General features: G+C 42.8%; 1 protein-coding gene across 7 annotated transcripts in view; it reads left to right on the forward strand.

Moving 5' to 3' along the window:
• LOC129147399 (leucine-rich repeat-containing protein 37B-like) overlaps window positions 1-24,988 on the forward strand; it is an 83,385-nt gene that overhangs the window by 25,427 nt on the left and 32,970 nt on the right. For 4 of the 7 annotated variants that reach the window (XM_054709365.1, XM_054709368.1, XM_054709367.1 and 1 more), the window contains exon 4: window positions 24,448-24,519. In XM_054709365.1, coding sequence (XP_054565340.1) covers window positions 24,448-24,519 — 72 coding nt within the window. Of the gene's footprint in view, window positions 1-20,775; window positions 21,915-24,447; window positions 24,520-24,988 lie in introns of those variants that run through there. The other 3 variants (XM_054709363.1, XM_054709362.1, XM_054709364.1) reach the window with 1 other exon arrangement.

The following is a 24,988-nucleotide window of genomic DNA, read 5'->3' on the forward strand; positions in this document are numbered from 1 at the left end:
CAAGCTTTGGTCTTTGGTAGGCAACATCTATCCTTCTGCAGCTTCAGTCTTGCTTGACTGACTCTACTTTGCCAATTCAAAGAAGAAGGACTGGAGTCGGGGAGGGGAACATGGGGAAGATTAAGGCTCAAAGTTTGTTTTTGTTTTTGCACACTGGCCCATACAACAATGATGCTGATTCACCATAGATTGTACATCACTTTCCTGAATTTTACTCTTTCCTGTTTGATCCCAAGGTACTTTAGTGTAGTGCTGAAGATCAGATATTTTGTCTATAGCTCTTTCCACCCCACCCTTCCTAGATGTTCGTGCTGCCAGAGAGGGAAGGGGTCCATCCAGCCTGACTCACCCTAGTTGCACCCATGCTGACTTGCATGAATACTTCCTTTTTAAAGTGCCAACAAAGGTTTCTTGCCAAGAATTGCATAGGTAGAGAATCTGACCACTCTTAAGTTTATGGACTCTGTCTTCTTTCACCCTCCTTTTTTGGAAAGCTGGTTGCTGTGTGCTTGTCTTCAATATTCTATAACTTCTCTGCCTTCCAATAATCCACGATTATCAGTCTCTAACTGTATGATGTCTCAGCTGCTAGAAAGGACTTCATTCAAGCAAGGAATGAGATGCCATAAAATCTTCCTTTCCACGTTAGGCTTCATTTTCTTCTTAATTATGGGAATTATGCCCTATCTAGACTATAATGGATGGAGAAGGTCCAATTATAAACTGGAGACCCAAGTGTTCTTCCACCTCTTCAGTTAACACTATGTTCATTCATGAACTCACTCATTTACTCATTCATTTATTCTATAAATAATTATTGAATGCATACTATGAGCTAAGGACTGTCCATGTATAAGAGATGTAGCCAAGAACAAGATGCATTGGGTCTTCTATGAATTTAAGCAAGCATTGAGCCTTTGGCACTTCCTTCTTAAAACAAAACAAGACAAAGCAAAAGCTTTCATTATGATTCATTATTTTAAAAGCAACACTGTGGAGCCCAGTCAGTGTGTCTCAGTGGTTGAGTGTAAACCTGTGAACCAAGAGGTCATGGTTCAATTCCTGGTCAGGGCACATGCCAGGGTTGTGGGTTCGATCCCCAGTGGGGAGTGTGTAGAAGGCAGCCAATCAATGATTCTTTCATCATTGATGTTCCTATCTCTTTCTCTTTCTCCCTTCCAATCTGAAATCAATATATATATATATATATATATATATATATATATATATATATTTTTTTAAAGCAACACTGTGAAGAAATTCAGAAATACTTAAGCAAAAGGAAGTAAACAGAGATCCCCTTTTATCCACAGTAATAGTTTTACATATTTTTAAAATAAATTGTTATTGTTCAGATTATTACAGATGTTCCTCTTTTCCCCCCCCCCCCCATAGATCCCCTCCACCTGATTCCCCACCCCACCCCATGCCCTTACCCCCCATCACTGACTTCATCCATAGGTGTAAGATTTTTGTCCAATCTCTTCCTGCACCCCTCACACCCCTCTTCCCCCTGAGAATTGTCAGTCCACTCCCTTTCTATGCCCCTGATTCTATTATACTCATCAGTTTATTCTGTTCATCAGATTTTTTATTCACTTGATTTTTAGATTCACTTGTTGATAGGCATGCATTTGTTGTCATTTTGTTGTTCATAATTTTTATCTTTACCTTTTTCTTCTTCTTCCTCTTAAAGAATACCCTTCAGCATTTCATATAATCCTGGTTTGGTGGTGATGAACTCTTTTAGCTTTTTCTTGTATGTGAAGCTCTTTATCTGACCTTCAATTCTAAACGATAGCTTTGCTGGGTAGAGTAATCTTGGTTGTAGGTTCTTGCTATTCATCACTTTGAATATTTCTTGCCACTTCTGTCTGGTCTGCATAGTTTCTCTTGAGAAATCAGCTGACAGTTGTATGGGTACTCCCTTGTAGATAACTAACTGTTTTTCTCTTGCTGCTTTCAAGATTCTCTCTTTGTCCTTTGCCCTTGGCATTTTAATTATGATGTGTCTTGGTGTGGTTCTTTTTGGATTCTTCTTGTTTGGGGTTCTCTGCACTTCCTGGACTTGTAAGTCTATTTCTTTCACCAGGTAGGGAAAGTTTTCTGTCATTATTTCTTCTAATAGGTTTTCAATATTTTGCTCTCTCTCTTCTTCTGGCACCTGAATAATTTGAATGTTGGTACGCTTGAAGTTGCCCAGAGGCTCCTTACACTACCTTTATATTTTTGGATTCTTTTTTCTTTTGGTTTTTCTGGTTGGGTGTTTTTTGTTTCCTCATATTTCAAATCTTTGGTTTGATTCTTGGGATCCTTTGGTCTACTGTTGAATTTCTGTATATTCTTTATTTCAGACAGTATATACTTAATTTCTGACTAATCCTTTTCCATTTTTTTGGCATTCTCATTAAGATCTTTAAAGGTCTCACTGTTCCTCAGAGGTTTTTAGAAGATTCTTGAGTAACCTTATAAATAGTAACCTTATAAATAGTAGTTTGCTTTCCTCCATTTCTTTCATTCGTGACATGTTTCTTTGTCTCCACATTTTGGCTGCTTTCCTGTGTTGATTGGGTGGTTTTCTGTGGTAGGTGACCTATAGGGCCCAATGGTTCAGCCTCCCCTATCACCTGAGGTGAACACTCTTGGTGCACCCATTTGTGAGCTGAGTGCAAAGTCTTATTGTAGTTAAGCCTTGATTGCTGTTGGTACACTGGGAGGAATTGACCTCCAGGCCAATTGGCTGTGAGGACCCACTGTGTCTATAATGGAAGAATTGCTGTGCTTGAGACACCCTTATGGGGCAGGACTTGTTTCAGTGGGACTTTGGTGCTCACTGAGTCTGCCTCTTGAATGTGTCACTTATGGATGTGAGGAGTTGACGTCTGGTGTAGTCTCACACTGACTACTAGGTAGTCTGGCTTCTGAATCTCCAATGGGGTACAGGTCAACTACTGTCTGAGGCCACCCAGCAGGAGCTACAGTGAGATCTGCAGGTTCCTCTTCTTTGCTTGGGGTTTGGAGGTTTTGGAACTGTCTGACCAGTGCTGCAGTTTGTTAGGTTAAGCTGCGATAGGGCAGGCCATTTATATGCAAAAGCCACTGCGCAGAACTTGGGTGGGTTTGTAAATTGGGCAGGGCGGGGTCTCAGGGAATCACTAGGCTAGGGCACGGCAAACAGCGATGGCCGTCTCTGCATCTCCGAGTTTCCGTGTACCTTGCGTCCCGTGCCCCAGTGCAGTAAACAATGATTCCTACACACACCTCTGCAAGAAAGCCCCCCTCACTTTCCGACCCAATGGCAGACAGTCCAGCTTCTCCACGTAGGAGTCTGGGTCCCCAGAGTCTCTCCGGAAGCTGGAGTTCAGAGTAATCGGGAGCTTGTGTCTCCCTTCGGGTTGAAAAAAACAGTGCACCCAGTTGCCAGCCACCAGCCCGATTCGTGCCTTCGTACCTCAGCTTTTCTGCACTTGTGCACGTCTCAATGCTCTTTTATCTTCTTTCTAGTTGTAGAACTTCTACTCAGCCAGCTTTTCCATGGTTCTGGGTGATAGACGTTTTGTCTTTTAGTTGTAGTTTTGGTGTGGTTGTGAGAGGCAGCACATACAGGTGTTTACCTTATGCCACCATCTTGGTTTTCAATAGTTTTATATTTATCTTTGTGTTTTTTATCCCTAGATGAGATCATACCAACACCTCTCCAAATTAAAAAAAAATTATAGCCCATGGTTTGTTATACTATGAACATTTTTATTTCATTATAAATTTATATGTAATTTAAAATATTTTTAAAGCAAAATGGTGCATGCTATTTCTAGAATTTTGAAGAAAAACAAAATAGGAAAAAACTCACTTTTACTACTATTACTATTTTGGTGCACACTTTTCTGGGCAGTTTTCTCTATATACTAGTAATCATTATAGGTATTATATACATATACAGTTTAAAATGTTCTTTTCTATAACTTGATTTTTATAGTTTTATAATTATTTTAATTTAATATTGAATAGACATAAAATGTAGATTGAGAATAAAGGCTAACAATATGACAGGCATCCCTGCGTTCTCCACCCATATACCCCTCTATAATTCTGTCCCCTTTCCCTTCTTCCTCTGAGCCATCTCTCTCCCTAATGTTGTTTACACTGCACTCTTGATTATGCTTCTGAGATTCACCCATGTTACTGGGTGTAGCTGTAGTATGTTCGCTTTTACTCCTGCTGATATTTCAGGGTATGACTATCCCACAATTTATTTTTAATTTGCCCCCTTTTATGCTTGCTAATACCAGCAGGGCTGCTATGAGCATTCTTATGAATGATTACTGGCATACATTTACAATGGTATCTGCAGGATGTATGTAGGAGAAGGTTGGCTATGCTTATCTTTACTGTACAGATGACATCAGTCTTTTCCAAAGTGATAGGACTAATTCACATTCCCAGCAGCAGAATATATGTATCAATTGTTCCACACCCTCTCTAATATTAACACTTCTCAAATTTAGTATTTAATAAAATTTGAAGGGAGCGATCCAGGATAGAGGGCGGGAAGAAGAAGGAAAACTACTCTTTCCAAACCCAGAAACCAGAACTGGGTACTCATAGTCAATAAATATTGCTGGTTTGATGAATTTCTTAGTGTCTGCTTAGACTCAGCTCATTGCAGCCAATGAAATACCCTGTGTGGCTGAAGAAAAAATAATAATAAAGGGAAGTAAGAGGGGGCCATGTGATCTCCCAGAACATTTAGTCAATAACACAATTCAAAATAAAAAAGGAATTAGAACCATAAAATAGCATACATAAATTTAAAATAAATGTAAACAGAGTCCTAGAATATGTCTGGAAGAGATGTCTGAGGTCACATAAACCAGATTGGGTTCAGGTCCTTGTGCCCAATCTGTTAGCATTTCTATTGCTTTCTTTGTAGGTTCCAGACCCTCAAGAGTCTAATTTCAATTGCTTGTGTATGTTTGGACCTACACCTTGCTGGGATTGACACTGACCTTTCCAGTCTTTTATATGGAGGAAGCAATGGTGAGAGGAAGAAGTATACTAGTATAATAAAAGGGAACTGTTCAACAGCAGAATGCCTATGGGATTTTTCTCTACCTCTATCTCTACCAGTATCTCTTATATCTATCTCTATCTCTCTCTCTATCTCTCTGGTCTGGGGATCTCAGAAACTGTTTTCAGAGCCAAGAATGGTCCCCTAATCTCAAGATGCCTAGACTCTTTTCATTGCTCATAGGGGCTGACTTCCTTCTGCTCTCCCTTCCTCACTTTGTATGGAGGGAGCTCTTCCTCAACTCCCTGCTGGCTGTTGGTCTATGCAGTAACATCTCAGGGACCACTCCCCAGGCCCTGCACACCTGGTGGGGCCCTTGGGGGCTGGGTCTTCCCAGGATGGTACCCCATCTCCATGTCTGTGCTTTGTGATTTGTGGGCTGTGTTCCGCTCCATGTCCTGTAGGCTCTCTCCCTCATGGTGGGCAGGAGGACTGGCCCTGACATGGTACCAGTCCGGGAGCAACAGCTGCTGGTCTCTAATAGGAAATTTGTGAGGATTTGATGGGAAATGGATGAGAATCAGCAAGGGTTTATCAATTTTTATTAATCTTTCCAAATTATCCATTTTTGACTTTGCTGATTTTTCTTTTATTTGTTTGTTCCCTGGGTCATTGCTTACCAATCTTATTATTTTCTTCCTTCTACTTTGGGTTTAATTTTTTTCTAGCTTTTTAAGGTGGATGCCTTATTCATTTATTTCATGTCTTTTTTTCTAATAGAAACATTTAGAGCTATACATTCTCTTTTAGGTTATGCTTTAGCTTCATAATGCCATTTTTAAATATGATGTGTTTTCATAATTTAGTTTAAAATTTCCCTTGCAATTTTATATATGTCTTATGGGTAATTTAGAATTGTGTTCTTTATTTTCAAATATTTGGGAATTTTCTAGGTATCTTATTGTTACTGATTTCTAACTAAATGCCATTATAGTCAGAGAATATACTCTGTTTTATTTTAATTCTTGGGTATTTATTGAGACTTGTCCCCTGGCCAGCAAATAGTGTATCTTAATGAATGTCCGATGCACATGTGAAAAGAATATGTATTCTGCACTTGCATTTTCAGCAATATGTTGAATATGTTGTGCTTAGCTGTCATTTTTTATATATATATATTTTATTGGTTTTCCACAGAGAGGAAGGGAGAGGGATAGAGAGTTAGAAACATCGTTGAGAGAGAAACACCGATCAGCTGCCTCCTGCACACCCCCCACTGGGAATGTGCCTGCAATCAAGGTACGGTCCCTTGACCGGAATCGAACCTGGGACCCTTGAGTCTGCAGGCCAACGCTCTATCCACTGAGCCAAACTGGTTTTGGCAGCTGTCATTTTCTTTGTATTTATCTTGCTTGGGGTTCCTGAGCTGTGTGAATCTATAGTTTGATGTCTTTCATCCATTATGTCTTCAAATGCTAATTTCTTTTCCATTCTCACTCTCTTTCTGGTACTCCAGTTACATGTGTGTTGCTTTGTTTGATATTTTCCCACATATCATGAATGTGCTCTTTTTTTTTTTTTACAACATTTTCTTAATATTTTGTGTTTCAGTTTAGATATTTTATTTTGACCTGTCTTCAAGTCTACCATTTTCTTTTTCTTCTGTTCTATCTGCTGTTTGCCTAGATCAGTGATGGCGAACCTATGACACGCATGGCAGCACTGACACGCGTAGCCATTTCTGCTGACACATGGCCGCATGCCGAGGATGAAACATTTGCTGCTCCTGAGGATGAAACATTTGCGACTAGAGTCTTGGAGTTAGTTTTTTCCTCAAAGTGACACACTACCCGAGTTATGCTCAGTTTTTTGGCGAAGTTTGACACACCAAACTCAAAAGGTTGCCCATCACTGGCCTAGATAATGCAACCTCAGATTATAAAATCTTATTTTACATTTCTTGCATTCCTTTCTTTTAAAGGTTTCAGTGTCTCTGATAAGATAGCCATATCTTCATTCATGCTGATCACCTTTTCTACGAAATCTTTAATCATTTTATAACTGTTTTTTACTTATTTTTTTTAATATGTTTTTATTGATTTTAGAGAGAAAGGGAGAGGAAAAGAGAGATAGAAACATTGATGAGAGAGAGACACATTGATTGGCTGCCTCCTGCATGCCCTGCCCTGGGGATTGAGCCTGCAACCCGGGCATGTGCCCTGACCGGGAATTGAACTGGGAACCTCTTGGTTCTTAGGTTGATGCTCAATTACTGAGTCACACTGGCTGGGCTTATCACAGTTTTTTAAAAGTCCCTATTTGCACATTTCAACATCGGGGCCATGTCTAGTTCTGCTTCTACTGAATATTTCTTTTCTTAAACCCAGGTCACATTTTCTTGCTGCATATGTTTCAAATATTTGAGAATTTCTTGGGTATCAATTTTTAAATTGTGAATTGGGCATTTTGTATAGAAGAACAATAGAGGCTAAAGCAAATAATACACCCAGAATAGGCATGCCTCTTCTTTCAGGCTGCTAATGCATAAGGCTGATTTGATTTGTATTTGAGCTGGATCTGGGCTTTGTTGAAGCTTTAGTTTGACTCAGTTTGCACTGGTTTTAAATATTCTGAGAGGGACCGGTGCGGGTGGTGGGAAGGTCTTTTTCTTCAGCAGGGTTTAGGATCTGGGCCCTGGTATATCCTTGTGGGGAAGCAATTCTGTGTTCATGCAAGTACCTGGAAATTTACTGGAATCTTTATGCTTAGTATGCAGATGTCCTTGCTTAAAGGACACTGCAAACACATGTGTCTTTTCAAGGATGTTTACTCTGCTGAAAGTATCCAATAGTTATTTTAGTTAAAGCTGTTGTTACAATAAAAGCCTAAGGAGACAGGTGAACAGGACTGCCTTGTTCCTATAGCCAGGCAGTCCCTTAGCCGTCTCTTTCATAGCAATTGTGTGTCAGAATAATTATTCATACGTCGCTCAGGGTCTGCTGGTCAGCCCCAGCACTAGTCCTCAATTGATACCCTTAATTACATTCCCTCACTTACTTCTTCTGGGAACTCCCTTCATACTCATGATGAAATTTCTGAGAGCAGGTTTTTATGAGTTGTGCAGGGCAAGAAGAAGAAAATGGAAACTGCAGAATCAACCACTTTCTGATAATGGACCTTATTTCCTATCTCCATGATTACAGCACTTACCACATTGAGTTATATATGTTATTTATGCCATTTTCTCTTTTAAAAATTTGGACCATGTTTTGTTGACTTTAAACCAAATTCATACCATGTCTTTGTGGATTTTAACCAAATCCTAGCACATGATGATGATAACCTGATGAATTTTCTGACATAGTCTCTATTTCTTATACTTTTGTTCTTTTAATAAAGGTGATTTATTGAATATAAAATTCTATATTAGTAATTATATATGTAAGATTTCCCATGTCAATCTTAAGTCCAGGAAATAGCCCTTTGTCTTACGTGTTTCTACTTGAATTGGAAAATAACATACTTATATACAAAGTATGTGCTTATTCTGCATTATTCTGTTGAATGAATAATGCGAGGGAGCCTTAGGATACTTGAAATGGTTGTAAAGCATCTTAGACATTTCTTAGGTGGTAAATTGATGTTCCCAGGTGAAATTGATCTGCCTAGGATCATACAGATAGAATTGGTCATTTTTATATTTCACTGAGTGCATTATTTACCAATGTTTCTCCAGTGGTAACCACACCTGATACATAGTGGAACTTAATAAATATTTATATTTGGTGAATGAATGAATAAATCACTGATTTGACTAACAGTATGTGTTATGCCCAAGTCCCGCTATGGAGTTGAAATACTAACAGGAATGAAAAGATCAGGAAGGCCATGAGTCAAGGTCTTCATCTTTGGGGATGACCCAAGGTCTCTTAGGCAGTGGTGGCAGAAAGTAGCCAGCAGTCAATACGGTGGATCCTCAGCATGGAGGGGCTTGATTTGTGCCCTAGCTTTCTGACTCATTCCAGCCTCTTTGAGGCCCCACATCAGTCCAGCAGAGTGCCCCAGCCATGAGTACAGGGAATTCCGGCTGAACAATTCATGTTCTGTAACATCATTGCCTAGTCCTCTGTTCCCTCCTCATTGTTTCCCAAGCCCTGGCCCTGCTGGGTTGGTTTTATTTCTGTTTCTTTTCCCCAGGTGTCAATCTCAGCTCTCTCCCTTCAAGAGCAGAGGCTCCATGGATGGTTCATGGATAACACTTCCCCTGTATGGTCCAGCCTCATCCTCCTTTTTTCAGGTGTGGCCCAGAGTCAAAAGGTTCAAGCAGGTAGAAATAATGTCCTGGGAACCCCTTTCTAGCATCCTCCATGCAACTCCTTCTCTCTGCTTTTCTATCTGGAGTTCTTGTCATGCTCCTCTGTATGTGTACAGTAGATCAAAGCATACAGGTGGGCATTGGATTAGATCTTTCCCCTTGTCCCTGTGCTCCTTCTGTATTACCCACTGACTGAAAGGCATTCCCTCCTACCCAGCTTCCAAGCCAGTAACCTAAGAGTCACTCTTGACTCTCCCTCCACTTCACCTCTTTCATCTACAGTAGTCCCACCCTTATTTGTGGATTCACTTTCCTTGGTTTCAGTTAGCCTTGGTCAATTGTGGTCCAAAATATTAAATAGAAAATTCAAATGTAAACAATTTATGAGTTTCAAATTGCACGCTGTCCTGAATCATGTCTTTGCCCAGTGTACCAAAAGACATGCAAAATGTAAACCTGCTAGTTAGTCACTTAGTAGCCATCTCAGTTATCAGATTGACTGTTGGTATCACAGATCTTGTATTCAAGTGACACTTATTTTACTTAATGGATGGCTCCAAAGTGCAAGAGTGGTGACATTGGCAATTGGAATATTCCAAAGAGAAGCTGTCAAGTGCTTCCTTTAAGTGAAAAGGTGTGCATGTGGTATAGGAAAGAACATAGTATACATAGGGTTCATTACTATAGGTTTTAGGCATCCACTGGGGTCTTGGAACGTATCCCTCACAGATAGGGGGACAACTGTATTCAATCACTGACTTGATTACATTTAGAAATTAAGTATATCTGCTTCTCACCATTCTCACTGCCAGTCATATGTCAGGCCCTCATCATTTCTCTCCATGACAGCTGTAAGAGTGTCCTATCAACTGGATTTTCTTCCAGTTTGCCTCTCTCAAATCTGTTCCATCATCAGACAGCATCCAAAGTGATTTTCCTGAAGTGCAAATCAGTGTCTTGTCTCTTTCTGTTGAAAATCCTTCAAATACTCATCATTGTTTTCAGCATGAAATGGAAGCTTCTCTTCTGTGACCTGACTTTTGCCTCCCTATTTGGCCACATCCCTTACTATCTTCAAACTTTGTGGAAACCAAGACTCAGCCCTCTGAATGCCATGTAATTCCTTAAAAGTACAGGTCTCTCTTCTGCTTTTTATGAATGAGGTGTCAACTTGGCAAGGCACAATTTCCCCTTCTTGTAAATCACAGGGTAGTGTAAATGTAAAACTGAAAAACAATTTACATAATAATTATAAAACTTTGGTTGTTAAGCTTTTAACATAAATTTAAATAAGCACATTTCCCTTTTCTGATTTCCTTACACCCTGGAGCCAGACCTCTTTGGTCTCCTTTCCATGTTGATGTATTAGCTGTGTGTTCTTCTGTGGGTTATTTACCTGTGTGTGCTGCAGTTTCCTTATGTGTGACAGGATAATTCTAGTAAGATTAAATACATTAGCATCTATAAAACAATTAGAGCACCTCTGGGTCATAGTAAGTGCTATTTGTTAGGTACTATTATCATTATTACTGAATATTTCAATGAATCTATTTTGTACATTTAGAAAAAGTACAGGTCTCTTGTTCTTTGCTTGAGTAAATCCATCCCGACACTCTTTTCCTGGTTAACCATCCTTCAATATCAGCTCAATTTAAAACATCTTTTTATTGATTTTTTAGAGAGAGAGGAAGGAGAGGAGAGAGAGAGAGAGAGAGAGAGAGAGAGAGAGAGAGAGAGAGATTGAAGTGAAAGAGAAACATTGATTGATTGCCTCTGTGTATGCATCCCTAACCAGGAATCAACCAGTGACCTTTTGGTGCATGAGATGATGCTCTGCAGACTGAGCCACACTGGCCTATGCTCAGCTGAATTTATAATAGAGAAAAGTTAGAATAAACTGAATGAACTAATCTAAGTAAAAATAGTTAATTATAAATTATTAGAGGCCTGGTGCATGAAATTCGTGCACTGGGTGTGAGGAGGGGGCCGTCCCCCAGCCTGGCCTGTACCCTCTTGCAGTTCGGGACCCCTCAGCAGACATCTCTCTTGCAGTCTGGGATCCCTCGCTCCTTATCATCCGCCTGCTTGCTGTTCCTTAGTGCTTGGCTCGCTGCTCATTAGAACTGCCGCAGAGGCGGGAGAGGCTCCCACCATCGGCACTGCACTTGCCAGCTGTGAGTCCAGCTTCTGGCTGAAGCAGTGCTCCCCCTGTGGGAGTGCACTGACCACCAGGGGGCAGCTCCTGCATTGAGTGTCTGCCTCCTGGTGGTCAGTACACATCATAGCGACTGGTCATTCTGCCTTAATGGTTGTTTAGGCTTTTATTATATAGACTAGAGGCCCAGAGCACGAAATTGTGCATGGGTGGGATCTGGCCCACTTGGTCCCAATTGGGGTGGATCAGGGCCAGGTCTGTCGGGGGGAGGAGATGGCGGGAGGTTGGCTGGCCAGCCCACCTAGGGCCAGACCTGCTGAGGGGAGGGGCTTCAGGGGATTGGCTGGCCGAGGGGAGAGGCTATGGGCAGTGGGCTGGCTGGCCCCACCCCCAAATGAGATGGGGGGGGCTGATTGGAAGAGAGGGGCCATGGAAGGTTGGCCAGCCAGCCCCACCCCCAGTTGGGGGGGGGGCGTTCCAATTGGTGCAGAGTTGGCTGGGGGGAGAGGCACAGGCCGATAGTGTTGGTGGAAGCTGTTCTGGGGTGGGGCCAGCTGTGGGGAGGGGCTATGGGAGGTGGACTGGCTGGAACCGCCCCTGAATGGGGTGAGGGGGTGATCAGGGAAGAGGGACTGTGGGAATTTGGCTGTCCAGCCCCACCCTCATTTGGTGTGGAGCAGGCCAATCAGGGGTGGAGCTGGCAGAGGGGAGGGGCGCAGGCCAATCAGGTGGTTGGGGCTGATCGGGGTGAGGCCAGCCATGGGGAGGGGCTGTAGGCGGTGGGCTGCCTGGCCCCACCCCTGAATGGGGTTGGAGGGCCGATCGGGGTCCAGCAGCCTGGGGAGAGGCCATGGGTGGTTGGCTGACTGGCCCTGCCCTTGATCAGAGTTGGGGCACCGATCAGGGGCGGAGCTGGCTGGGAGAAGGGGCCACAAGCCAACTGGGGTAGTGGGGGCTCATTGGGGGCAGGGGCCAGGTGGGGGGAGGGGCCACAGGTGGTTGGCCTGCTGGTCCTGCCCCTGATCGGGATGGGTGGGGCCAGCTTAGGGGAGGGTCTGTGGGCTGATTGGGGTGGGGCAGGCTGATCGGGGCAGGGGCTGGCCAGCTGGTGGGAAGGGCCCCAGGAGATTGGCCGGCTAGCCCCCACCCCCCGATCGCACTGGTTCACTGGCCACAGTGGGTGTCATAGTGACTGGTCGTTAAGGTCTTTATGGTTGTGGCATTCCAGTCACTGGCTTTTTATATATATACTAGAAGCCCGATGCATGAAGATTCGTGTCAGAATGGGCCTTCCTTTCCCTGGCTGCCAGCACCACCTTTGCTGCGGCCCAGAGCCACCTTTCTGCCTTCCCACCCTGCCCAGAGGCCCGGCACCTGTGTATGCAAATTAACCTACCATATTTGTTGGGTTAATTTGCATACTCACTCCTGATTGGCTGGTGGGCATTGTGAGGGTATGGTCAATTAGCATGTTATTCTTTTTTTTTATTTCTTTTTTTATTAAGGTATCACATATTTGCCCTCATCTCCCCCATTCCCATCCCAAACCCCTCCCCACACATGCCCCCATTCCCCTTCTGTTGTCTGTGACCACTGGTTAGGCTTATATGCATGCACACAAGTCCTTTGGTTGATCTCTCTCTCTTATCCCCACCCTCCCCTACCTTCCCTCTGAGGTCTGACAGTCTGATCGATGCTTTCCTGTCTCCAGGTCTGTTCTTGTTCATCAGTCTATGTTGTTCATCATTTCCCCTAGATGAGTGAGCTCATGTGATACTAGAAATACACTTACAAGAACTGAAAATGAGACAAGCAATAATGGTTATGCTGAGAGGCAAATGAATCAGTCTGTAGTGAGTTTCTTTCTGGGCCAACAGTTCTTTTGAGTCCCAATTTCTATGTCAAACAGTTCCTTATGTGTACATGTCAGCAATGATATTTCAGTTCTGGATGGTGGACAAATGGTGGTAATGCAGGTCCGACCCTCTTTGGTTTGGTCCTGGGCAACCTGCAGCGACACACATCTGCTGACTGCTAGTATGGCAAGGCATCGTCAGCGTCTTCCATCTCTGGACTGTTTCTCTTCTGTCTTCATGGCTGGAGCACTCCTGTCAATTCCTCTCTGTTGCAGGAATCCACATGGTCTTGGAGTTGTTTTCTGAAAATATACAAATATATTCTCGACCAAAAGTTAATAAAAGAATCTTTTCTATAAATTTGACTTGTGATCCTTTTTCATTTTTTGCCCAAACGATTTTCCTTTGGCTTGTTTTGACAGCATGTATGTTTTACATGGGTGTCTTGCTGTTAGCATTACAAATGAAAGTTAATTTTCTAAAGTAAAAATTTTCTAGATGTAATTTACTTATGGGATATTTTTCCTTACATGATATTCTTCTACTATCCCCCCTTTTTTGATTTAAATATTAGGAGGCTTTTGGAAATTTTATAATGTAATCTTGATAGCTTTTAAATTTTAATTTTTTGCACTAAAATATGATTGCTTTAGGTTCATTACATGTTACACAATTTTACCATGAGATGAACTACCAATAAAAATTTTAGTTAATACTTTAGGAACAGCTTTTTGTCCAGTACAACTGATTTTTCTAGAATATTTGCTTATTTCAATTAGCCAATTTAAATAAGCCTGAAAACTTGACTACTATTTTACTGTCAAATTTAATACTCTAACAACAATCTTATTTTACCCTGTAAATATTAGTGGAAAGGATTATTTGCCTTCTTGAGTAGGCCCTGAGCATTCCTGGTGCTAGGCTGGGTTTAGATATCAAAAACCCCACTTCCCCACATCATGGGTACAAGACAATTCAAACAAGTCTTGTTGCAGTGAGAGGGCAGCTGCTATTGGCCAAGTCTCTGTCTGTTACCTGGGTCCCGATTTGAGCTGGGCATGGGAAGCTAAGCAGCCATGGGGGCAGGAGGCCTCCCTTAGAAGGGGTGAAGGTTCAGGCCCTTGCAAAGTTGGGGGGGGGGTGAAGTTCTGTGCCCCACCTCTGTAGACCCCCAAGTTTTCTCCTGATGGCCCCTCTGCGACTGTGCCTGTCTTAGGTTGTTCCTTCCCTGAGGAACTTTACCCGTCTCTGGCTAACCAGCCATCCTCCAGGGCCAAGCAGGATGATGTGAGGTTCAGTTCTGTCTCCTTGGTAGCCTACGCCCCCGTGGTCTCCACGCCCAGCACCTGCCTTGGGATCCCCTTGCCTGCTGGCAAGGCCCCAGCACTGATCACATATCTTGGGGAACCCAGGTTTCTTCTCCAGGGAGGGCTCAGCTCACCCCACTGGGCGAGAGACAGATCCATGGTACCAGCCATCATGAGGCTTCAACCTCGGCATGAACATAAAGCTCAGGCAACAGCTATGGACAATAGGATTGTGAGAAGGGGGTCCCTCTTGGCCAAAAGGGCAAGAGGGGCCAATATAGAATGCTCAGGTGCCTTCCCAGGAGGCCCTCTACACAATGGAAGGGATTAAATCCTTTCATGTCATTTTTAAATTGCTGCCAGACATTCAAAGAATTAGTTTGGAAGTTTGTTTGGGATAATTGTACATTATGCTGTTGTAATTCTAAAATATCTAGAAATGTGTTACCCTTGTCTCCAAGTACCAAAAAGGTGATTTTTTATTGATACCCAAGGGTGCGAGGTACTATTATAGGTAATGGGGGTAACACAAATCTGGGGAAAATTTTAATGACAGTGTAGAATAATATCATGTAAGGATATTCTTTGCTCCATGTCAATTCCATTTCAAACTGACTGTCAATTTCTTTTTGTATAGACAAGGTCTTAGTTACATTTTCTGCACCTCTCCCAGGGGCAAGTAGTGATAGTCCCTTCCTTTGGTGTCCACACAAGCCAGAAACCTCTCTTTAATTTTACACACAAAGGAGCAGTGGTTTGATTTTGTGTCATACAAAAGGGAAGCTGGGTGGAGACCCCTGTGTAATTACACCTCCTGGATGATCAAGGTGTTTTGTATTATTGGTGACTACATTAGGCAGGGGATCAGCTCACATAAGGGCTCTTACCCATTAAGGGTCAGGAACATAAGTCCAAAATACTTTCCCATTTGCCCCAGGTAATATTACCGTACAGCTGATGACTGCTAGCATGACAAGAAAGACATTCTCTTTTATTAGGTACATAGATGGTATAACATTTTGGTGTATCCATAAAATAAAATATCATACATACATGCTAATTTTAAATACCATGAGTCTTTAACGGCAGGGAAGAATATAAAGTAATGATAAGATATCTAGTTCAAGAAAGACTATAAATAACAATAGCAAAACACGAAACTACTTTTAGGTCCAGAATGCTGGGAAATTTTTGTTTTCTTATTATTTTTGTTGTTGTTGTTCAGTGTCCATGTATATTTTCTTTGGAAAACAAAACAAGCTAATAAAAATGTTTATAAAAATCAGATATCACATTTTGGGGAAGACTTTCTTAATACTTAACCACCACTTTCCAAAGCATGTGTTCCCTGCCTGACATAGTGCCTGTCATATAGCAGGTACTCAATAACCGTTTACTGATTTATTTTCCTCTCTTGCTGGGTGTTCTAGCCTGGAAAGAGGTATAAAAGCACTTTTTGAAGGAAGTAAAATGCTTCATGAAGAATCCTGAAGGTTTGCTTGAACCCGTCAAATACTAGAGACATTTTAAACTTCTGTCAGGAATTTAACTTGCCCTGAAGTCATTGCCCTCCACCCTTGACTGCCAAAGAACAGGCTGTGATGGGGTCGAAGGCCTTTTCTACTCTAAGAAGTGTGGGGCTGGCTGGCTGAGGGGTGGAGTGTGGCTGCTCTGATGAACCACTTCAACCAGTTCACTGCCCTCCAGACTTCATCCTGAACCCTGCACTTTGGATAACTGTCTGTGTACTTCTTCAATCTACAATCCCACTTCCCCCAAGTGACTTGGCTACTATACTGGCAAAATCCAAAGGATTTACCTCTTTTTGGTTTATTATCTTGGCAAAATGATCATGTGTTGCAGCTCACCTTGGAATTCCAATCTCAGGAGTTGCTTGCAAGGAATTCTCTAGATCTAGGCATTCCACCTTCTTCTGGCTAGTGTTCTCGGCCCCAACACCCAATGTTCTCCCCAACACTCATGCATCTCAGCACTGCCTTTCTAGGAGAACACAGAATGTCAAGATTGGCCACCTCTGTTTCCTGCTCCTCAGCATCTTTGTAGTCTGTTTGAGAGTCTGGTACCGTCAGAGTTTCTCTGTATGTTCCACTTCAGAAGGTCATACCTTTTAAGGAAGTTGGGTCCTCTTTGGACCAGAAGTTGGAAGACCTTAGGTCTTAACACACATCCTGTGTGACCTTGATCAAGGCTGTTAAATTCTCTAGGTTTTTCTTCCTATCCTATACAAAAGAGATTGGGATCAGATAAAACCATGGATAAGGATATGCTGGGGGGAATAAAAAGTACTAGGCAGCGCCTTTGCAAGGCCATATTCCTGCCGGAGTTGTCTGTCCTGCTTGCAGCTCCCAGAGGCTGGGAGGACAAAATGACAAAAGATGTGAAAGTGCCCAGAATGGAGTTATGAGCACAGTGCCAGTCAAAGGTCTAGAAGGGGAAACCTCTATATTACCATGAGTAAGGGAAAGTGAAAGGTTTCCCTGCAGCGAGAGGGTAGGTGACCCACTGAATGCATTTGGAGCTTCCTAGAACCAGGGTTGACTCCTGCTGTCACAACTCACATTCCTAAACTGGAAAGAGTTAAGTCCTAGAATAGTATCCCTTGCAATAACTCCACTGGGTATGGGGGTTGAGGGCTGGGAAGGAAGGGAATTATCACCTCATTAGGGCTTGGGAATCACATTTTGAGTAGAGTGTGAGAATGCCCAGTTCATTCTTTTTTTTTTTTTAATTTCTTTATTGATTAAGGTATCACATATTTGTCCTCGTCCCCCCATTTCCATCCCACCCCCCTCCCCACACATGCCCCCACCCCCCTGTTGTCCTTAACCGCTGGTTGGGCTCATATGTCTGCACACAAGTCCTTTGGTTGATCTCCCCCTTTACCCCCACCCTTCCCTACCCTCCCCCGAGGCCCGACAGTCTGATCCATGCCTCCTTGTTTCTGGGTCTGTTCTTGTTCATCAGTCTATGTTGTTCATTATTTTTCCTAGATGAGTGAGATCATGTGCTATTAGAAATACACTTATAAGAACTGAAAATGAGACAAGCAAAAATGGTTATGCTGAGAGGCAAATGAATCAGTCTGTAGTGAGTTTCTTTCTGGGCCAACAGTTCTTTTGAGACCCAATTTCAATGTCCAACAGTTCCTTATGTGTACATGTCAGCACTGACATTTCAGTTCTAGATGGTGGACAACTGGTGGTAATGCAGGTCCGGCTCTATCTGGTTTGGTCCTGGGCAATCTGCAGTGATGCACAGCTGCTAACTGATAGTATGGGAAGGCCACATCAGCGTCTTCTGTCTCTGGACTGCTTCTCTTCTGTCTTCATGGCTGGAGTAGTCCTGTCGATTCCTCTCTTGCTAGAATCCACATGGTCTCAGCCCAGTTCATTCTTACTTCACTTAGCTAAATGGAGTTCACATCCTGAGTATGTTGCCTATCATCCCCCACACCCCCCACTCTGCCATTAAAACTGATAGTTTGGACTGCCTCTGGACACTTATCAAACAAGTATTTATTAAACACCTTCCGTGTACACAGAGATAAGCATACTATGTTTTCTGCATCAAGGAGCTCACTCTCCAGTGGGGGAGGTGATCAAATAGATATGTTACAGGAGGTACGATGGAGGTAGCTCATGAGCTGTAGGAGCACAGAGGGAGATGCAGAATACGGTTGGAGAGGTGAGGAAAGATTCTCTAGAGAAGATGAGCCCTTTTCTGTGTATGTTCAAGAGGCATTTGTTATTCTCTATCCCCTATTGCTTAGAAATGACTTCAGGGTATAAAACTTAGCTAAACATATTGGCACAAGTCCTTTGTACTCTTTTTTTTTTTAATCCTCACCTGAGAATATGTTTATTGATTTGAGGGAGGGAGAGAGGAGGAGAGAGAGATAGAGAGAAGCATCACTTAGTAGCCTCCTGTATGCACCCCATCTGGGCATTGAACCTGAAACTTAGGTATGTGCCCTGACCGGGAATCAAACCTACAATCTTTTGATGTACAGGACAATGCTCATCCAACTGAACCACGCAGCTAGTGCTGAAATAGAATAATTCTTGAATTTAGCCTGTGTGTGACTTTTGAGAATACTTAGTTGAAATTTGGAACCTCTGAAGACTATAGAAAGCAAAAGCTCTGGTATTGTCCTGGGCTTTAAGAAATCTGTCTTCCTGTGAAATACATGAAGATGGGATTTAGTATTGATGGAAAAATTTTCAGAAGCCTGATTATAACAAGAGATCCACCCCCATATGAGGCTAATCTTGGGATGAGTTCCATTTAAAAACCATTGCTACTGTTACTACTACTACTACTACTAATAATAATAAGTGAAACCATTACTATGTGTTAGACACTGGGAATAAGATGCAGCCCCTTTTTTCTTGGAGTTTACATACTGGAGGTTGTGCCAGACAATAAACAAGGAGTAAAATAAAATAAATTATAAAAAGAACTGTGAAGGGAGCAAATTGGATGCCAGTTACAGTATTTTAAAAAATTATTTAAACCCTAGTGGTTTGGCTTAGCGGATAGAGCGTCGGCCTGCAGACTGAAGGGTCCCAGGTTTGATTTCGGCCAACGATGCACGGATTGCATGCTCTATCCCCTGTGGGGGGCATGTAGGAGGTAGCCAATCAATGATTCTCTCTCATCATTGATGTTTCTATCTCTCTCTCCCTTTCCCTTCCTCTCTGAAATCAATAAAAGAAGTATATTTTTTAAAATTATAAAAATAATTATTTAACATGCTGGCATTAACAACCTAAGTATCTTCTCCTGATGTGCACACAGGGTAGACCTCAGAAAAGTGGCATTGTTCCTTTTCTAGATTAATGGCTGTGTTGAGCCAAGGTGGGAAGGGGACATTTTCCCATTCCACTGTAAAGGTATTCACTTGGTTTCAGACACTCCTTCCCAGAACGAATTGCTTACCCTCCAACACCCCATCTACAGTAATTTTGGAATCATCACTACACAATGGTAGCCCCTGTGTAATAGAGTGGTGAATTGAAAACCAGGCATGGAGCCCTGGCTGGGTGACTCATTTGGTTGGAGCACTGTCCTGAGCACCAAGTGCACCACGGGGATGTGGCCTGATTCAATTCCTGGTTAGGGCATGACATTGCAGGCCGATCCCTGGTCGGGGCATGTAAGGAAGGCAGCCAATTGATGTTTCCTTCTATCTCAACATCAAGGTTTCTCTCTCTTTCTCTCTCTCCTTCTTCTCTCTCTCTCAAATCAATAAACATAACCTAGGGTAAGAATACAAAACAAAACAAAGAATCAGACATGGATACTGAGAATTTCGAGGAAATGGCAACATTTTTGAACTGTAAAGTGTGTCCCATTCCACACCACTCTAACTGGTGTATTTGTAGGTCAGCTACTCCTCCTGGAAGCAGTATGGCCATTGGGAGGAAGACTCTCTCAGATTTCAGCTTTGAAGAGGAGCTCAGATTTCCAGACTGGACTAGCTCTTCTGAATTTCCTGAGGTGCCAGGCCCTGTGGCTTTCTTGGAAAGTTCTTCAGTACCCCCCAAATCCCTACCTTCTTTAACAGCCTCATCCATCCCTGGGCTCTGGGGCCACCCAAGTGTGCAGTCCAAATCCTGCCATACTGTGAGGGGGGAGGGGATGCCCAGCGGGTAGTTAAAAGGAACCAGGTGAAAGGAACCACGTGATCCCTGGTGATTCTGGGGAAAAGGCTCACTCTTCTATAGTCACTTTGGCCCAAAAATAATAAAGGTAAGAAACTGAGGTGGGGAGGGGTGCTTGGTTGCTAAAGGGCACATCCATGACAGGGCTGCCAATTGTGACATGGCTGCCAATTGTTGGGCTCCTGCTCAGCGCATGGTACTTGCATCCCACTTGTCTGGGTTGCTTGTATGTGCCCCAGCAATTTGGATTGCTCGTTGTGCTCCAGTGTACTGGATCGCTCATTGTGCCCCAGTATTTTGGATCGCTTATTGTGCCCCAGTATTCTGGGTCACTCTCCTTGCCCCATTCGCCTTGGTGGCTCCCTGTGCCCCGGACCTCTGCCTGTCATGTCCGGGCTGCGCATGTGGGCCCCACGGTTTCTGTTCCTGTGGCAGCTGTTGTGGCTGCAGGTCCAGGCAGCTCCGATTCCGGAGTTGGCTATGGACTCTATCCTGCTGACCTCCATCCCCCTGGGGCCCACGGAGCCCTGGTCTTGGGATCAGCAAAATCCTACAAATATGGAGCTTCCTCCACTAAACCATGATGCCTCAGCTGTACTTTCAGAGTCTCCTGAGAAAATGGAACCTTCTCCAAACCCTCAGGAGACTTCAACTCAGCTTCCACTCCAACAAGAAGTCTCAACTCAGTCTACAGTGTCCTCTGAGCCATTTAAATTTTTGTTCGACCACCGTGGAATTCAAGATAAGCTTCCATCCTACCCTGAATATGATCAATCTTCAAAGAGCTCAGCTCTACCTCCTGTTCCTCTTGCTGATATACAGACTTCTTCAGTCGACCTGAAGAATCAAGGTCAGCTGCCAAAACCCTCTATAGATGGTGAAGCTCAACCTTCAGTCCATCAAGAGGCAACATCCTCACTTCCAGATTGGGGTGAAGTTCAGCATCAAGTGTTGTCTCTCAGTGTTGGTGATGTGGATATGGGGATTTTGATCAAGCCAAAGCCCCCTAAGAAGAAAGAAGCCCCTGCAACTGCCAAGGAGGTCTCTTTTTATCCTCCTAGGCCAACTGAAAATATCAAACCTCCATACCAGCAGGAGACCCCAGGTCAGCCTGTTTCGCAGGCTGATGTCCTGCAGCAGACTGCAGCTCCTCTAAAGTACTCTGAGGTGACACTTCCACGTCCACAGCCTGTTCAGGCTCAGCAACCAGCCTTTCCACCTATGCACCTGGAACTCACCATCACCCCAGAACCAACTTTGGTAACTGATGCTGTAACCCAGCAGCAGACTATTGCTCCTCCAAAACAACCTAATATGGCACTTCCATATCCAGAGCCTGTTCAGACTCTGCAGCCAACCTTGTCTGATGTCAGAGCTCTATCTTTTGACATGGATTTTGCCAAAACTCAGCAACCAGACTCATATGAGATAGTTCCTCCAGTAACTGAACAGAGTGCCACCATGAACATATGTGAGTTCTGTACCTGCAGTATTGGGACACTGTCGTGTATTGGTTTTGGCACAAATCAGAAGCTTAACGAAGTGCCTGTGCCAGAGCCCAGCACCTACAATGGCACCATCACCATCTTGTAAGCATTGCCTTTTCTCACTTATTCTCTGAATCTTGGCTGACGTGGTAGCCTTTTCCTTGAGTTCTTCCTGGGCCTTCCTCATCTCCCCCCAAACCACTTTGACGGACTTTCTGTTTTTATCTTTGTTTGACAACTATTCCTTATCTTTATTCTCCTTAATATTATTGTTCCCCACTTCACCAGTCTTTTATTTGTAATTGTCCATGTTATTTTTCCTGATCCATACTTTTAGCCCCATCATTTCATTCCTTAACCTCTGCTGTCCTCCCACTTTTGCTTCATCCTTTTTACAGCAACATGGTCATCTTCCAATCTTATTGGTGGTGAAACAACAAAGTGGTTAAGAGGAGATTCTAGAGCCAGATATGCCATTTATTAGTCTTGGGACTCAATTTCCACAACTTTAAAATGAAGATTAGGATAGTTACCATCTTTAGTATTGTTGTGAATTTTGAATGAGTTAATATATGTAAAGTACTTGTATAAGTGCCTAACATATGTATGTGTTAACTATTATTATTTGACCACTTAGCCATATCCAGAACTCATCTTTGCCCCCTGGCTTTCAATATAAATCACCCATTTTGGCCCAACCCAGGTGTAAGTACCGGGGAGCCACAGAAGTATGACATTGTCCGTGGAACATGACAGTGGTAGGTAGGAAGAAAGACAATATGCATTAAAGAAAGGAGGTGATTTTAAGCACTAAAAGAGAGACAGGCCAGAGGTGCTGTAATTCAGCAGAATCTGCAGTGACTGGGTGTGGAAGTCAGGGAAAGCTGCATGGATAGCCTAGAACTTTAGCTGGGACATAAAGGGTGGCTATAGTTTGGTAAATAGAGAAAAATTAGTGAGAACAATTTAGGCAGAGGCATGGCTGCAGGAATGATTAGGACTTAATAGACCAGTCTGGTTATAAAGAATTGGCTTAGGAAACAGTGAAAACTATGATTATGAAAAATCTTGCCTATCAGCTCTAGAGGTTTGGAAGCTACACTGAGATAAGGAGACGCACTGAAAGTTTTCAAGTGAGAGAGACAGATGAGTAAAATAAGAGGATTGTCCAGCCTGTGTAGCTCAATGATTGAGCATCAACTCAGGAACCAATAGGTCACTGGTTTGATTCCCAGTCAGGGCCCAACTTGATCCCTGGTGGGGGACATGCAGGAGTCAGCCGATCAATGATGTTTCTCTCTCACCGGTGTTCCTATCTCTCTATCCCTCCTCCTTACTCTCTCTAAAAAAAACAAAACCCAAAAGGATTATTTTAGGTTTCATAGTTAGAGTGATCTAGGGAGAAAGTCTTGACTCACGGAGACCAAATAGAATACTCTAGGAGTCAAGTGAGAAGGCGCTGAATCAAAATGGTTGTGACAGGAGTAGAAAGAAAATCCAGGAAACGCTATAATGGAAGAACTGACAAGGTTTGGTAACTGACTAGAGTGAGGGATGGGATATACAGGAAAGAGAAAGATCAAATATGACCCTGGAAAATGTCTGTCCTGGATGATGAGGAGAATGACGGTGGTATGACAGGTGGACATACAGCAGTTGGGAAAGAGAGCCCATTTGAGGAGGTGAGCTCAGGTTGTGCATCTTTCATTGGTGAGCATAAAGCAACAGGAAGGCTTCTGCTTGAGTGGAAATGTCCACTGGGCAGAGGGGCAGACAGTTATCTGACTTTTTCTGACCTTCATGAAAAAGGTGTACACGGAATAGGTAAGTTATTGCTGAGGGAAGAGGACAAAGCTAAAGATTCAAAGTCATCCACAGAGTTAGTGTTTGAAACCAAATCTCAGGAATTTAACAGCTTCTTTTAAACACTTGTAATTCATGGACACATTCTCACTATTTTGTTTTTAAGTGTCACAGAAGTATAAAGGATATAATGTGAAAACCCCACCCAACCCTTTCTACCACTCCTGTTACTATTTTGGTGTGTGTTTATTCTTCCAATCTCTCTCTGTGTCTTTTCTTTTTACATTTTCCCTCTAAAGGGGTAATACTTTACTCCTTACTCAGTGATTTCTGCTTTTCCCTATCAAATATGTCTATGTCCATACTAGTCCTCTTATTTCTAACCGCCCTTACCCTTCTAACACCTGGAGAGATTTCCAGAGAGGGCACTGAGCCAATTCTTTCCTGTGACCTGGCATACGGTTTCTTTACATTTGTTTTCTTAAAATGATAAATTTCTGCCATTTTCCTGTTGAATTATTATTCTCTCATTGATTTGTAGGAGTTATTTTAGACACAAGTGGTTTTGGAAAGGAAAATGTATTCAAAGTCATTAACTGGCATTACCTATCCAAGAAAAACAGTTCAGGTTCTGAGGAGGTGCCTCAGGGTGCCAGTGGCCCCACATTATGTCTTTATTAATTGTGCAAACAGGGAAGCTGAGAGCTGTGGAAATTAGAAAGCTGGTGTTTTCTACATTTGAATATTCCCCATAAGGTTGCCATGATTTTTTTACTTATTCTGTTCATTCATTTCTTAGCTATTTAAACATATTAACTGTATTTCTTCACAGAAACTTGCAGGGAAACGCTATTTCCTACATTGGAAAAGACACGTGGAAGTCATACCATTTGGTTGAGAAACTGTGAGTATCTTCTCTCCAAAAATGAATTTTAAAAACTAACTGTATTGTAAGATCCTTCTTGGTCCAGAATTTTGAGGTCAGTAGTTCTGAGGAAAGGTATTTCCCAAATCAACATCTATAGATTGCAATTCTGTTTACTTTAAAAATGAAATTTGATAGGCTCTCTTTAAAATCAGAGTCAATATAAACTTATTTTCCATTATAACAAGTAATACATGATTATCCTATATAATAAAGAGCTAATATGCAAATGGTCATCACACCGTTACACCCTAACGGCTCAGAAACTCAACACTGGGGAGAGAAAAATGGGAACCAGCCGGGCTGCGGCCCAGGAGAGAGGAAAGCCGCCACCCCGTGGTCCTGGGCACCAATGGCTGGGGCTGCGGCCTGGGAGAGGAACAAGCTACACACCCCGAAGCCCCAGGCACCAGTGACTGCACCTGCGCCTGCGACCTGGCCCCAAGGA

Source organism: Eptesicus fuscus, chromosome 20, assembly GCF_027574615.1.
Source record: "Eptesicus fuscus isolate TK198812 chromosome 20, DD_ASM_mEF_20220401, whole genome shotgun sequence".
In the NCBI taxonomy this organism is placed as follows: Eukaryota; Metazoa; Chordata; class Mammalia; order Chiroptera; family Vespertilionidae; genus Eptesicus; species Eptesicus fuscus.